Here is a 16,515-nt window from a genome sequence, read left to right on the forward strand (position 1 = left end):
GAGTTACATTAAATTTCTTTCAATTGATTCTCCAAAAGATACATTAAATTCAGAGGGGAAGTCCTTCCTGCACAGTCTCTCTCTCTCTCTCTCTCTCTCTCTCTCTCTCTCTCTCTCTCTTTTTTTTTTTTTTTTTTTTTTTTTTAATCAAAGAAAGGACAATACATCCCACTGTATTGGAGATTAATGGCAAGAATCCGAGGTAGAGATTGCTTGCTGGCTTGGTGAGCTATTGGATAGCTGAGGCCGCTACAAGTTTATGCTTGCTGCTAGGAAAAATGTTTTAGCTTTAGTGCTAGATTGAAGAGTTTCAGTGTTTTGCTCTTCTCCTTATTTTATGTTGGAATTTGTCCACTCTTGTCATGGGTTTTGGTAACAAACATAAATTTGACTGAATTGAGTAGCAGTTTATTTTTCAAAGACCAAATCAAACCTTCTCTCCTTGGAGAGTGCTGTATTACGATTTGTTTGCTGGAAAGTCTTCAGCCTGAAGAACTCTGCACTATCTGCTAGTTTTTCTTGCTAGTTTAAGTTCCTTTATTAAAAACAAGAGCAAATAAATTTGGCCAACAAATATATAACTTTGTCAGCCCAAAACTGGGAGGCAAGGTAAAGGCATGTTCTTAGTTTCCCACCTCAAAGCAGAAGGTATAAAAAGCTCCTCTTCCCGGCAGATGGTTGCTTCCAAATTCCTTGCATATACTTTTATTGGAGACAAAAATTGAGGACAGATGGCAGGGGGTTCAAGGGAAAGAATTTTCTTCAGAAAGAAAGAAAAAGTCTGAAGCTGGATATAGAAATAATTCTTTGTCTTTGTTGTTATTTGTGCTTGTTAACTCTGGTTCAGTTCCAGGATTCTTTCCTCGAGTTAAGTAAGTAGTTGTAAGTAAAAATACATGCAAGACATTTTATGAGTTTTCTGAAGGACTGTTGAGTCAAATACCATTTTATTAGATGGGTTTTCAATCACTGCAGCTTGTTTGCTATGGGAAAGGCAGTCCTTTCATGCCTTCACCACTTACAAACCACAATATTCTGTATATTCTTAAAATTTTTTGTCTTTTCCTTTTTTTTCAGCTACTCCTGGTGTTCTGCATGAACCTTCATTAGTCAATTTGGAAATGGACTTGCTGTCTGGAACCTACCTCTTGGCAGTCTTATTAGCCTGTATTGTATTTCAATCTGGAGCGCAGGAGAAGAACTACACAGTGCGGGAAGAACTGCCTGAAAATGTCCTCATTGGCAATTTGCTCAAGGATCTTAATTTAACACTGGATCCAGATGTCCCCCTTTCCTCGCCACTACAGTTCAAGCTTGTGTATAAGACTGGGGATGTACCGCTAGTACGAGTGGAAGAGAACACTGGTGAGATATTTACAACTGCAAACCGCATAGACCGAGAGAAGCTGTGCTCTGGCATCTTTAGTGAGAATCGCTGCTTTTATGAGGTGGAGGTTGCCGTTTTGCCTGATGAAGTCTTCAGACTGGTCAAGATCAGATTCCTAATAGAGGATATAAATGACAATGCCCCCCTCTTCCCATCTACAGTTATTAACATCTCTATCCCTGAAAACACAGCGATTAATTCTCGCTATTCTGTTCCATCTGCCATTGATCCAGACATTGGTGTGAATGGTATTCAGCATTATGAACTACTTAAGGTGAGTCTCTTCTCTTCTAATGTGTTGTTGTTTGTCTTTGCTGATCCGCAACTATTGTCAGTTCTCATCAAATCATTAGAAATATGAAACTGTGAATTGTGGTAGTGGTACACTGCAGATAGCTTTAGAAATCTTATCCTATACACCTCAGAGCATTGTAGTTCATCTTCTTGGAGAAAGCTGCTTGTGTGTGTGCGCCTGTGTAAGTGAAACACACACGTCTTCCTTAACAGTCCACTGACATTCAAATTATTTGTACAGCTTTGGCTGATAATCTTCTTGCACCATCAAGGATGTGCTCTCATCACCACCAATATAATAATATAACAATATGTTGCAGTGGGTTTGTGCCTCCCTGTTGCATGACTGTTATATTTGAGCAGTAGTGCTTAGCCCAGGAGATTAAGTAATGTGCTCTCTTATAGAGAAGCCATGAAATAGTAAGACAGGCTATTCTGTTCTGTAATAGCTGTTCTGTCTATGCGTTAATTACATTTTTCTCTTGTGTGCTTTCTTTTCAGGTAATTTTCGAGTTATGGTTTTACTGTCTTTAAATAAGACAGAGATTTCACGTAGCTTGGAAAGTATCTGTATATCGCCAAAACAGTTTTCATCAGACAGACACTGTATGGAATAGTAGCATCAATGTATTATTCTACTCAATTCCTGGTAGTTTTTACAGTGTTAGTATCAAAAGTGATCAAAAAAGAAGGAGAAGGAAGTGGTAGAAATGAAAGATGCTGTTGAGCAGGCAGGACAGAGCATATAAACAAAGATCCATCGTTCACTGTGGAAGATAAGGGAGATGAATGGGGAAGGGAAGAGGTGCATGACAATTTTTTTCCACGGGTTAACAGTGTTAGCAGGGAGAATGAACACAAAATGATTTTGCTTGCATTTTCTTCCAAAATGCATCTCATACATTACTCTGTGCCTCTTGCTGGGGGTATGCTGTGAAGTTACTAATGTCTTCTGATGTGTTAATATTTTCCTTCACTATTTAAGCAGCATACAGAAATGTGACAGCACATACAAATGCACAGGATGAATTTAGCAGGGGTAATGTAACAGTGTTGTGGGGATTTGGGGTAAGCAGTGGATGTGAAGGCAGGGCAGTGAGCGTGGAGGTGGGAGGTGATTAGGTATGCATATCATGTCACTTCACGGAAGCACAAAAGCTGAAGCTTTAATATGCATGCAGCAGCAGAGTGAATATGTTGCTACATACTTTAGAGAAAGTAATGGCAAATTAACAAGCTGTTCAATGAAGGGAAATCTCTTTAGTTGCATTTCACTTGTAAAAAATTTTAGCTAAAATGCTCTACTGTCTGTACAGAGCCAGGCCTATTTCTCAGAAAAGGTAAAGAGATTTCTCACATAACAATTTTCTAAAGACACCAAGCTGTTAACTACAAACTCATCTGTGTAGCTTAGAGGTCGTTCGCACATTTTCAGCAACTCTGTACTTTATTTCAAATAATCAAATGTTACAGTGTTTCCTGTATGGGATAAAGGTTGCATTTAATTGTTGTATTCAGTTTTTTGCAAATCAGATGATTAATGAATTACAAAGTCATTTAATTAGGTGACTCACTTTATTTGAAACTCCTACCTCTTTCTAAAAAGAAAACAGAACATCTTAAAATGTTATTCTTTTGTTTTGGGTTCAGACTTACTAGCAAGTTTTGTAACACAGGGTTTGATTTGTCTAATGGAACGCTCACAGTTTTGTACAATTTAAATTACCACTCAAATTAGCATTTGCATATTTTTTCCTTCCTGCATTTTCTCAAAACATCTGAATAGAAGGAGTCTTTTTTTGTAACTGATTCATGGTATGAGAAGCTCTGACCTTTCCAGGTGTCTGTGATTGAACAATATACTGTCTGAAAACTGTGAACTCTGAGAAGGTAACAGTTGTTGATAACCTCTGCATTTGTTCCTGTCCTATTCAGGAGTCATACGGAGGACAGGCTCCTAGGAAAATTCTAAGGAAAACAGTGTTTTTAGTTTTCATCTCAGTGTTTGTAAGAAAACCCAAATATGGTCTGTAGGATTCCTTTTGAATTGTTTTCTTATTTAGAAAAGCAGTTGCAACATTTTTGAAGATGTGATAGCAGTGTGATAGTTCTAGCAACTGACCAAGTTATTCGAGTTGAAGTTTACAAATACTGAATGACCTAAAAATAGTGATATTGTAACAATGCATGAAGCTTTCTTTTTTGCCACAATAAAGAAGATTTCAGGAAACAGTCATGCGGTACACCTTGCTGTTAGCCAAAGAAATTGTGCATAGAGCTATAAATGTTCATGATGCTCTACTGCAGTGCCCAAACTGTGGATAGGATAACATGAAGTGTTCAAATAGCAGATGCTCTGTAGTGTTTACTGTGGACAAGGCAAGGGAGGGTGAACTTAATTAAAAATAATTTTTAAAAGAAAATTATTTACAGTGAACAACTGCCTTAAGTATAGTGAGGGAGGAAGGATGGCATAACATTGATAGTAGGAGGTGATGGAGAAGAAAGCTACGACAGATGGTGAAGCAGTTCAGGGAGGGAAATGGCCAGATAAGAAAGCAGTGATTTTTGTCTTAGTTGAGCATAAAGTGGGAGTTGACAGTGCATATTTTATTCTTCTTGCATCACGTGGTTGCCTCCCTGAGCAACTACATGGTCCACGGGTCTTTGCTTCTTCGGGTGGTCAGGCTGCTCACAAATGTATATAAAATGTTTACGTGTTGTGTCTAGTAATACCATCAGTGTGTTAAAAATGCATGCATACTGTTGTTGATTACAGCACATGTTTGAGTTCAAGGCAAGCTAACATTTAGTATAACCTGATCAGTAGACTTGGAATTTACACAGGCCTGTGCTTTAGCTTTGAGGATTGCCATGTGAAGCATTTTGTTATTCTCTTGACTGTTAAAAATGAGAGCTGTTTCAGAGCAGTTTTTTAAACAGGATCTCAGAACACTGTTGTGGAGAGTCAGCTTTGTTCTTCCAAATGGATTCATATCTGTGCCTGCTTAAATTAAATCCTATTATTGACTCCTTAGCATTTCTTGTCAACCAGCACAACCACATAAACTACACGGTATGTATTTACAACGTGCAATTAGCAATGGACTAGAGTGAAAGCAGAGCTCTGCTCTTACAGGAGCAGAGCATTTTCTAATGTGAGCTAATCCTTTGTTCTGATAGTTTGTTGCTTGTTTAATCTGTGTCAGTTTGGGGGAAATTAGGCTGGTGTTACTGCTATAGTTCCATTACTCTTACTTGTCAGAATATTATTCCTGTATTTACCTATCATCAGAAGCAGCTGGTGGATTCCTTCTAGATTTATATAATAATCTCTTTGTAGCTGTCAGTTCATACATCTGTAATCTGACAAAATAGATTCTTACTCAGTCTCACAACACGTCAGTCTTGCCTCTGATGGGGAGAGTTACCTCTTGGTACTGTAAATCATCTCTTGCAATGTCTTTCAGTCTAAGCTTTTCCCTGCTTTCTGATACAATTTATCAATTCCTTGACTTATGGAAGATGGAGATTACAAATCTTCATCAGATTTCTAGACTTCTCTTGAAACTAGTTTCTTTTCTGAGCCTTGCAGGAGTTTGGGATCAAGTAACTAACATCACTGCTTGTCTGTGAAAATTGGGAATGTAAGAAGATATATTTTATGTAAAATGAAAGCAAGGAAGGCAGTTAAAATTACAAAGTGTGACTAGATTTGCAGTTAAATTAGAATGGAATAGTTAGGTTTATGAAATCAGTATTGAAAATCATATCATAGACAGAATTACAAATTTGATAGCAAAAAGACTGATGCTGAAGGTGGGAAAATGGAAATTCCCTATGACCTGCTTGCTTTTTAGTGTGATACCAGTATGATCTTAGTAGTTGAGTACGTTAGACAGAAGGGAAGGAAGCACCCTGCAAACAAGTTGCATGATGACACAAACAGAGGCTGTGGATGCTCATCCACTTGGAAAGATCTCAGCATAGGTGTTCACCAGAATGTCTGCATTGACCCAATCATCAGCTGCTTAAACCTCCTGTCTTTGTGCTCCTGATTTGTTTTTCTTACTTCACAGTCCCTTAATTGAGTTAACATAGGGACTTTATTAAGTGTAACATTGCAGGACAAGTTAGCTTCCATTATCACTTTAATAGCTCTTATGCATTATACTTCATGTATTTGGGGAACACTGCTTTTTTTTCTCTCTTACTTCATGTGCCAGCAAAGGTGGGAAAGATAATAGATTTAGGGGGCTCTAAAGTAGATTTAGGAAATTTTTTGCTCTAGAGGTGCAATCCTGCCAAGCTCTAAAGTCACCCTCTAGTGCCTGTAATTTAATAAATATGGAGAGTTGGATGTGTTGCCTTTCTAAGGTAACTTTTAGCTGCCCTTCAGCAGAGAAAGGTTTGCTAGGACACTGGGTCTGTATTTTAAAGGATGCAGAGTAATTCTTTTGAAGTCTGCAGTACTTATAAGGAATAGGTCAAAATTGAAACATCTTGCACTTTCTCTGTTGCAGCTATGGATCTATGTATTTCTTTGATGTTACAGTGTAGCTTCATTTAGTCCACATAGGTCATTACCATTGTAAAGCCGTGTAAGTCCTAGAAGTAATGCCTCCTCTTTATTTCCATAGAAACCACAACAGATATAAAGAGCACAATAACACCATTTAATATAAAAAGTCTTGCTATAAAACTCTGTCAGTGCCAGTAGTTGATTCATGTGGATGAGTTGATCAAAATGCTCTTCATTTTGTGTTGTGAGAGTTGTGCTTGGCTGTCTGGAATGTGGCTTATCTTTCATGTAGCTTTTTCTGCTGCTGAAACTTTCCATCCACTGTGATGTGGATGCTCACATCCACTGTTTGGTCTTCATAAATATTCAGCAGGTATCAATGAATGTCAATGGGGGCAATTACTTCTGTATAGATGAATTCAGTTTTACCTGTACTTCATACACTGATCCACATCAGATGCCATTCTGTCAGACTGCCCCTCTGCTGGCATCTTTTGCATAGCCTGAATATTGCCTGGAAGACTCAACCTCTACTGCCATCCAACACCGTCCTCTGGCATCCTGGGCCAACATAATAAAACCAGAGGTATTACTTTTGGAGCAATTCTCGTACACTTTAACACAAATTGTGCAGAGTTTTCCTGTTAAGTTTCCTTACGAGATATAAAATATTCTGAAATAATGAGAAATAGTTCAAACAGAATAGAGAGTTTATGCAGCTTTCAGCTTAGGTGAAAAGTTTTGAGTGGGTGGATGACATGACATGAGCTGAAGTTAGCTATAAAATGAGATGTGGAAACTTGAGGCATGTTTAAGATTGTTAAGTGACATCCTAAAGTCTCAAAAAGCTCCTCTTCAAATATATGAAAGGGAGAAATAACTTTCATTTGATCTTATTTTCTATTAATAATCATAGGAAGATTGGAGAAATTTGTATTATAAATAGATAGAATTCTTATCCTTCCTGTTTGTCCTTACTCTTGGAAATCTAGCAAAACGTATTTTTATTCTCGCTGTATTCCCATTGCTTAACTTCAGCTATGTAAGCAAATTTCACACAATAATAGATTTGTTGTCTTCCCTCTATATAGCTCCCTTTCTTCAAAATATTTTAACTTTAACTTTCCATCAAAACCGTATTGTCACTATTTTATTATATAATTCAATGTTTGCCTTCCTACAAAACCCTCAATTTGTCAATTTTTCTTATTATATGAAGTATTAAAGTATATTTCATTGTGAAAAGGTTTGTGGTAGAATACAAATATTGCTCAATAGTAATTTGTTCAGAGAGATCTTGGCAGGTAAGTGGTCATCTATGAACTTTTTTTTTAAATAGTCACTGATTTATTTTTAAGGGGGAAAATAATCTGATTTACATTCTTACAGTTGTGAATTATTGTCTCTAAGTAGATAGAACTCTGCTAATGACCGATGGTAGTTTGAATCCAGTGAGTCAAGAGTCAAGGTAATTGTTTCTTGTTGGTTGATACAAGGCTCCTTTAGGGTGGTTTATGGCATCATTACTGTAAAACTGTCAGGTTCCATTATCCTGACATTCCTTTCAGGGGTTGACTGAAGACTGGAGGAGAAAGTCTTGCTTCCAGGCACAGTAAGTTCAGTGAGTTAGGGTGAGGGACAAGTTGGTGTATCTTTTTGCATTCAAGGCTCTGATTTTCACACTAGCTGTCATGAAACAATAATATATAACTTAGCATGTCTCTTTGTGGGTAAGATGATAGACTCAAGCTAGAAGGCACAAATCTGTCAAATGGAGATCTTCAGTTCATCCATCTTATGTGAATATTATCATTTGCTGATGTCCAGACAGATCAGTATGTTAATACAGATGTGGTGATGCTTTCTGAGCATAATTGACTTGGGATATCCTTACATAGTCCTTTGAATCCAACTGCACAGGAAACACACTTAGGGATAAACACTTTGTTAAGCTCTTCCAAAAGACATCGAATAAAAACCTCACTTTCACTTGTATGGGCAAATTGACAATTTAAGAATTATTTGTAGTTTTCTCAATGGTAAATCACATAGAAGTAGAAACAACAACAAAAAATGTTTACTAGTAATTCCTTAAACAGATAAACACTACTCCAGGTACAATGTATTAAGCAGTTGTAAAGTTTAGCTGATAGCTTTCTATCTTATTTTGGAGCTACTGAATCTACATTTCTAATGAAATAGACCTTTAGGTAGCAGGACATGCCTTGATTTTGCAGCCATTCAAGGGATCAGGTGTGGCCTGCAGGTTTCCAGTTATTGTCTATCCTCACATCTGCTAGCTGAGAAATATGTGTAACAAGTTACCTCTTCTGTTACAAGTTACCTCCTTCCAGAGGAACATGTGATGACTGAACAGTAAAATTAGAAAGTCAAACTTCAGGAAAGCTAACTTCCAGGTTTTCAGGGGGTTAGTTAACAGAACACCCTGGGAGACAGTCCTCATGAGCAAGGGTGTGTGGAGCTAGTGGAGCTGACAGATCTTTAAGGAGACTTTTTTCAGGGTGTAAGAGCTCTCCATCCCTGGGTATAGCAAGTCAGGAAAGGAAGGCAAGAAACCAGTGTGGCTGAACTGGAACCTGCTGGTCAAACTGAAGGGCAAGAAGAAAATGCACAGACAGTGGAAACAGGGACAGGTACCATGAGAAGAGTGTAAGGAAGCTGTGAGGTTTTGTAGGGATGAGGTCAGGAAAGCCAAGGCCCAACTTGAACTGTACTTGGCTAGGGATGCCAGAAAGAACAAGAAAGGCTTGTATGGGTACTTCAACCAGAAAAGGAAAGTCCAGGAGGACATACTCCTCCTAATAAGAGACAGAGGCAGACTGGTAACAAGAGACAATAAGAAGGCTGAGGTACTTAACTTTTTTTGCCTCAGTCTTCCCTGATAACTGCTTGCCACACAGCCCTCGTACATTTGGTGTGGCAGGAGGGGATAGGGGCCCTCTAAGTGTAAGTGAAGAATCATAGAATGGCTTGGGTCAGAAGGGACCTGAAGGATCATCAAGCTCCAAACACTGTGCTGCTGGCAGGGCTGCCAAACTCCACATTTAATACAAGACCAGGCTGCCCAGGGCCCCATCCAACCTGGCCTTGGACACCTCCAGGACAGGGCATCCACAGTCTTCCTGGGCAGCCCATTCCAGCACCTCACCACTCTCTCTGTGAAGAACTTCCCCCTAATATCCAATCTAAATCTTCCCTCTTTCAACTTAAAACTCTTTTCCCTTGTCCTGCTATCAACCCATTTTTTAAAAAGGTAAATAGGGTGACGGTGGGAACTACTGACCTGTCAGTTTCACCTCTGTGCTGGGGAAGAGCATGGAACAGATCCTCCTGGAAGCCATGCTAAGGCACATGGAAGACAGGGAGGTGATACAGGAGAGCTAGCGTGGCTTCACTAAGGGCAAATTCTATTTGACCAACCTAGTGGCCTTCTGTGATGGTGTTACTGCATCAGTGGACAAGGGAACAGCTATTGATTGGAAACATGGATTTGATGAGTGGACTGTTCAGTGAATGAAGAACTGGATGCAGGATTGAGTCCAGAAAGTGGTGGTCAGTGACTCAATGTCTGGATGGAGATCATTGACAAGTGATGTCTCACAGGGGTCGGTGCTGGGGCCAGTACTCTTTAATATCTTAATCAGTGACATCAACATTGGGGTCAAGTGCTCCCTCATCAGGTTTATTGATGACCTCAAGCTGTTGGATTCAGTTGACACACCAGAGGAATAGGATGCCATCTGCACAGACTTGAGCAGTGAGCCCAGGTAAACATCCAGAGAAGGGCCACAAAAGTGGTCCATGGAATGGAACACCTCTCCTACAAGGATGGGCTGAGAGAGCTGAGGCTGAGAGAAGGCTCCAAGATAGCAGCCTTTGAGTATCTAAAGGGGAGCTACAGGAAGGTAACAGGGACAACTCTTTAGCAGAATTTGTGGTGATAAAGCATGGGGAAATGGTTTCATGCTCAAAGAGGGTAGATTTAGATTGGACAGAAGGGAAAAATCTTTTACAGTGGGAGTGGTGGGGCACTGGAACAGGTTACATCAGAGATGTGGTTGATGCCCCATCCCTGGAGACTTCCAAGGCAAGGCTGGGCAACCTAATCTAGCTGTGGTGTCTCTGTTCATTGTAGGGGAGTTGGACTTGATGTCTGTCAGAGGTTCTTTTCATCTTTGAGGATTCTGTGATTCAGGGAACTTCTTGTATGTAGAACAGGAAGTGTCTGCGGCTTAGGCAATATATTTATTTCTAGGAATTTATATTTTGAACATCTTTTATTCTGGAAGGTTGCAAACAGTGCACTTAGGACGTGCTATACCCATAGTTTCTACTATTATCTAAAAATCTAAAGTGTTCTAGATTGAGATGGTGATACTAACTTTGATTTTCTGTTTGATGTGTTACTCTTCACCAGTGTATCCAGCAGCGGTTGTTTTTATTTTTTTTTGTATTTTTCATACTTCAGATGTTTGTGACTAAACTCATTGTTGCTAAATAAGAACCTTATTACTAAAGCAAGCAACAGCTGTCTCCATCAGGAACAATTTCACTTGAATACCATTATTTTTTGACCGAGTTAAAAATTGTTCTCACAAATTTTGATGGGAAGTGACTAATCACGCTTGTATTGCTGCAAGGAATCTGCAAGTTCTCAATCCATTCTAATTTTAGTTTCAGAATAACATTGTGAATATTATTTTCTGCTCCTTTTATTTATTGTGGATGCAGCAATAAAAAGTTTCTGCAAAATTTGGATATCTGTCTTGAGAAAGCTTGAATTATTTTTCCAACGGGGTTCATATGAATCCTAGTAATATTCCAAATCTATTATTAAAAATTCTGAGTTACTTCATGGCTAGTGTCTTCTCTATGCCTGTGAGTTTTTTCTTTTGCCCCAAATCATTTTTCCATAAGCTCTGTTTTTGGGGTGATAAAGATTTCCTGTTTTTAAGATATGTTTTGAATATGGTAGAGGGAATTACAGTTTCTCCTAGATTTAGATGTCATTAATTAGATAATTCAAATATTAAAGAAGCTTATACAATTATAATGTTCTTGATTTTTAGTTTTAGCTTTCAGATCTTTGATTGATAGTGATAGAGAATAAAATAATTCCTGTAGTTGTTACTCTAAATACACAGAATGAATGTTTTTCTTCTTTTCAGGAGGAAACACAGGGAAGAAAAATGCTAAGTCCAAAATTATAAACTTATAAATATCAAAGAATACTTTTAAATGCACTGTCAACTGTAGATTGTGGCACTTGACTGCATTAGTATGGTTATTTTTATTCCCGAAAGAAAGGTTTATTGCAAAGTAATTTATATTCCCTAGCCCAGAAATATAATAGGTCTGAACACTGAAGTCCTGTAGAGCTTTTGATGCTGGGACGTGTAGCAAAGAGCATTTCAGACAATTTTAAGGAAACAAAAAAGAAACATTGGTGAAAGGAAAAAATTCTGAATCATCAGCTGTCAGTGTTGAAATACATTTTTATCACACTGTGCTATAATTGCTGTCTCTATTAATGTGATGTGTATTATTGCCATGGTTATTGCTGATGTTCCAAAGTCAAATTATTGTAATTTTTTTTCTCTCTGCCTTATCAAGCATATTGTCTTTATTTTCTTTTCTTTTTTCTTTTTTTTGAGTCAAGATGTTCTATGTTTTTAAGAATGGAATATTATATGACTCTCTTTGAGGTTTTCCACTCCATTTTAACCCTAGCTGTATAATATTATCCTCATTTCCATTATGCATCTTTAAATACTATTTGTTGTAGCACATTCTAAAGTACAAACAAATCAGTATTTTCAGTTTTCCTCTCCATCCTGTTTCCCATGGAACCTCAAAACCAATTTGCTGCCTGTTATGTATTAGTGGAATAAGTTTATTTATCAGAAAAGGTTTTAAGGTATTAAGTTATATTGTGATTATCAGGATTTTCTGACATTGTTTTCATTTTGAATATTTGATATCACTTTCAAATCAAAAGGTGCCAGCTCTAACTGTAGTGCAGTGTGCACCTGCCCCTGAAATGGATGAAAACTGAATGCAAAGAAGTACGTTAATATGTATATTGCTGTGGAACGATTGGTTGGCTTTTCCTGCTGGGCAGCTGTTAAAACTAATCAGATCGTGCTTAAGAGCATAATAAGGAATAACTTTAATGCTGCTTAACCATCATGGAAGCTCTGCATTCCAGCTATCATTCTTGCTTTTGGTAAATTAGTCTAGGTTTTGCTGATTTGTTAAAAGCCATAATACTGAATTTCAAAGCTGATTTCATTTAATTTTCCAGTTTACAGTGGGGTTTTTTTATATGTCCATGTGTGCCTCTTCTTACAGTAACAGTAAAGTTAATTGAGGGTGGAAGTAGAATAAAAAATCTGTAGGTAGAATGCATGACATATCCAGCAACTAGTTTTATTGTGTGACCTTAAGATTTTGAGATACTAATCTAATCCTTATAACAACTGAAAATGACTTTGTTGTAGTGAGTGGTCCTTCACATTTCTGTGAAATAATTGACTCAGTCCTAGATGTTATTCTGTCTTTTTAGAGAGTTTTGTCTTCTTTCAGTATCTTTGACTTTGCTTACATGTTCATACATGCAGTTGATAGAAGTCTTTGTATTGCTGTAATAAAATAATAAATTATTTCTCTTTCTGTGCAGTTTTATTGAGCTGCATTGAAGGTAGGAAATAAATAGAATAATAATTTCTGTCTGTAGTACCATGTTGAGTATGAATACTTGTAAATGTGTGTATCAGATACATTTTAAAGATTTTTTTATTCCAAACAACTTGCAGAGAATGCATTTTTAGGAATATAACTCTTAGTCAAAAGTCATGGTGGCTTATAATGTGAAATTTTCAGTGCACACAAGTATTACAGGGTTTCAGAGGTGGGTCTCAAAATGGGATTGCTACCATACTGTAACACAGTATTTTCATTTTTTTCTTTTGCTGCTGTTCTACTGAGTCACACAAATGGGAATCAGTAATACTAGAGGAGGAAGAAGACAAGTTGGCTTTCTGATGAAATCCAGCACCAAAAAATACATTTTTGGTTTATGCCCAGCATTCCCTGATGAACATAATCAACAGATTTCTATTTAATGAGTATCAGAATTTAGTCTCTGTGGAACTACTTTCAGTACTCTGGTACTACTTCTGAGCAGCTGTCTCTGATTTATTAATCTGAAATTGCAGTGTAATTTATTATCTTCCAGTATGTAGAGAAGGGGCATCTTGCACTTGTGTTTCGTCATATATTTTTACAGTTCTATTTGCTAGCTCCACTGTTACTTTCTCAGAATAATGTAAAAAGGATGAGTTTTTTCAAAGGTTTTTTTTTCTATTTAATTTTATTTTTTCCACTTGTCATGAGCCAAATCTATAAATGTCCATCATGATAAATTTGAACTAAAAGTACTAGAAGCTGAGGATCCTGGGCAATCTCTGCTTTAGGGTAATTTTCAGAAATATCTCAGTTGTTTCTATTTTCTTGTATACAAGTGGCTGTCAGTTTGAATCCCCTTCTGCCTGAGAGTACTGATATGGTTTTAGTGCAGGTAGTGAATAGGAGGGCATTACGGATTCACACTGCTCCAACACCCAGTCAGCATTCATCTGAGAGCTCTAAAATGCGGGATTATGAGCCTAAGGTGTCTTGTTTGGCTGTCAAACAAGATGAGGTTGTGATTTAGGAGCTGGTTCAGAACTGTTACTTGTTACATCCAAAAACACAGTGATGTGTTAGGGAATTACATGGCTAAAATACAGTCATTTCTTTCGCTTAGTTCTTAGATTTTTGGAGCAAATCTGTAATTCTCACACACATGTAACGTGAACATAAAAATTATCTTACTAAATATATTAATGCCTAACAACTCCTGTTTTTTCCTTGTTTTTATATCTAGAGATATAAATATAGTGTTTACTTGAAGTACAAAGTGCGTATTGGAGGACAGGGAATTTATAGCATATCTCAGACATAAATATGATATCCCTTTAACTGTCCTTCAGGTTTTGTATCAGCTTCCTGTCTAATAGGATGCATGTGAATGTCTCAAAAATTGTTATGGAGAAGGTTAAGAGGCAGGCTTACTTACCTAATTGCCTTACTGGCAGCTGTTAACTTTCCTTCTTTTGGAAGGAGTGTTTCTAAAAGAAAAGGGCTTTGAATTTTGTTTTTGTTTAGTTGAAATGAAATGATTAGTAATTTGGTAGAAGTGTCTGTCACTTTCAGACCAGCTTTTGTAGAGCCACTTTTGTTATTGGAAGCTGAAAAATAGTGAATTATTATGTAGATGTTGGTAATACATCGTGTCCTTATCTTCTGTGTATGGGTGAAGCATGTTAGGTTTATGACTACACAGATTTTAGTTTAGATTGGTGTATAACTTCCGAGTTTTTTTCTACTGTCGATTTGAACATTCAGAGCAAAAACAAACAAAAAACAGTCATTACAAAGCAAATGTAGGCAACAACTAATGAATTCAATCACATATTATGATGAGAGAGTGTAATAGTGCCTTGTGCATGTCTAGAGGCAAGTTAGCTGTAGACTATGTACTATGTACACCTTGCTACATGCAGTCCTGTTTGTAATACTTTGACTTTTCTAGGTTATCACATTAGATATCTATGTTTAATTGATTATGTATTTATTAACTTACCTAAATGTTACAATTGTTTTAAAACTCTCTAATTTTTTATTTTACATGACAGCCCAAAACAGCTCCGAAAAGGACATTTGGATCAATTACAAATGATCAGGTAAATATATGGCAAGGAGTGTTCAGCAAGTATACCAGTTTCATCATTTCAAATATTACCTTAGGCATGAATCAACTGAAAAGGATGTTATGAAAATCCAATAAGGTTACAAGTTGCTTAAACCACTGGTAAATAATATTGTGATCAGAACTCGGAGCTTCTTAAAGTTGATGTTGGCTCTGAAACCTTGTTCTGCTTGAAGTAATTAGATTACATCATTTAAACTGTCTTTTTAGATTGAAAATTCAGCGTTTTATTTTTCAGTCTCTGATACAGCCATGGAAAAAAAACTAACAGGTTATTTCTAAAATTAATTTAATGGTGAAAGGTACTACGTAAGTGTTAATTACCTATTATACCACTTCTGAAGATTTATAGCAGTACTCTAGCGTGGGTGAAACCTTCAGATCACTGGGATAATGAGATGATTGAGGTTCAGTCCAAAACCAATCTTATTGTAGGAAATTTTGATTTCACTGAGGTTTTGGTGATGATAGATCCATTTGCTTCAACAGTAAAAAATTTGCACTGAAGGTTTTTTTTTTCCTGTTTCTCTTTTTAACTCTTAGTTTCTTTTCTCACGAGGGAGAGAATTATATATTTGTAATCTTCAAAATGCGCTACTTGAATATGTCATCATTTTGGGAATGTTTGGAATGGGAGCACTCTCTCAGAAAATTTATTTGATAAAATGTGGCATATGGCTGTATTGAACTCTATCCCAATGTGAATTAAGTTAGGAAAAAAAAAATTAAAAAAAAAATCCCTTTATTTTAGTAGTTTAAAAGATGCATGATCCTCTAATGAACAGCAAGAAATTTTCTTAAGTAACCTTTTTTTTTTTTTTTTCTTTTTTTTTCATAAAAATTACTCAAATGGTAATAATTGACCTGGAATTGTTCTTTGCATTCTTTTCTGTTTCTCCATTAGTTTATGGTAGTTATGGAGAATCAAATCTATTAATTTTATGGTATAATGAAGAATTGCTTTTGACTTGATAGTTGAAGAAATGCAGAGATGTGTATTCATTTGTATAATTGAACCTATTGAAAGTCTATGAGTATTTTTTGTTGTAGTTGTGAGATACAATGATAGAATAATTACTGCCCATCTGTCAATTTGTGTACAAATAAAGAAGTAAAAGATAGCTGATATGTCCGCCCCCCTCCACCAGCTTGTTACATTTTTTTTTTTTTTTTTTTCCTGGAATTCTATATTAAAACATATATAATTCATTATTTCTTAGTAGTTATGCAATTTATTACAACTAACTGCTAGGCTGATTGAAGATGAATAGGAAACCCACACTTTCTCTCAATAGAGAGATAAATGTATAATTGCTATTTGAGAAGACATTTCTTTTAAAACTAATATTTTCGTGTCTTCTACTGAATAAGTAAAAGCTGTGCTCTTATTTATTGTTTCAGAATGTGCTCCACTTCACTTTAGACTGCCCCTGGTTGCAATATAATGTCACAAATACTGTGCAAGTTGCTCAGTTATGT

At 36.7% G+C, this 16,515-nt stretch overlaps 1 protein-coding gene across 1 annotated transcript in view; it reads left to right on the plus strand.

The window, feature by feature from the left end:
* Positions 1–1,121: 1,121 nt before the first annotated feature.
* Positions 1,122–16,515, plus strand: part of PCDH11X (protocadherin 11 X-linked) — a gene marked incomplete at both ends in the record, with an annotated part of 397,981 nt that continues 382,587 nt past the window's right edge. The window contains 2 exons of the mRNA XM_079541943.1: positions 1,122–1,661; positions 14,963–15,010. Coding sequence (XP_079398069.1) covers positions 1,122–1,661; positions 14,963–15,010 — 588 coding nt within the window. The remainder of the gene's footprint in view (positions 1,662–14,962; positions 15,011–16,515) is intronic.

This window comes from Tetrao urogallus (assembly GCF_951394365.1).
Source record: "Tetrao urogallus genome assembly, chromosome: 13".
Classification (NCBI taxonomy): domain Eukaryota; kingdom Metazoa; phylum Chordata; class Aves; order Galliformes; family Phasianidae; genus Tetrao; species Tetrao urogallus.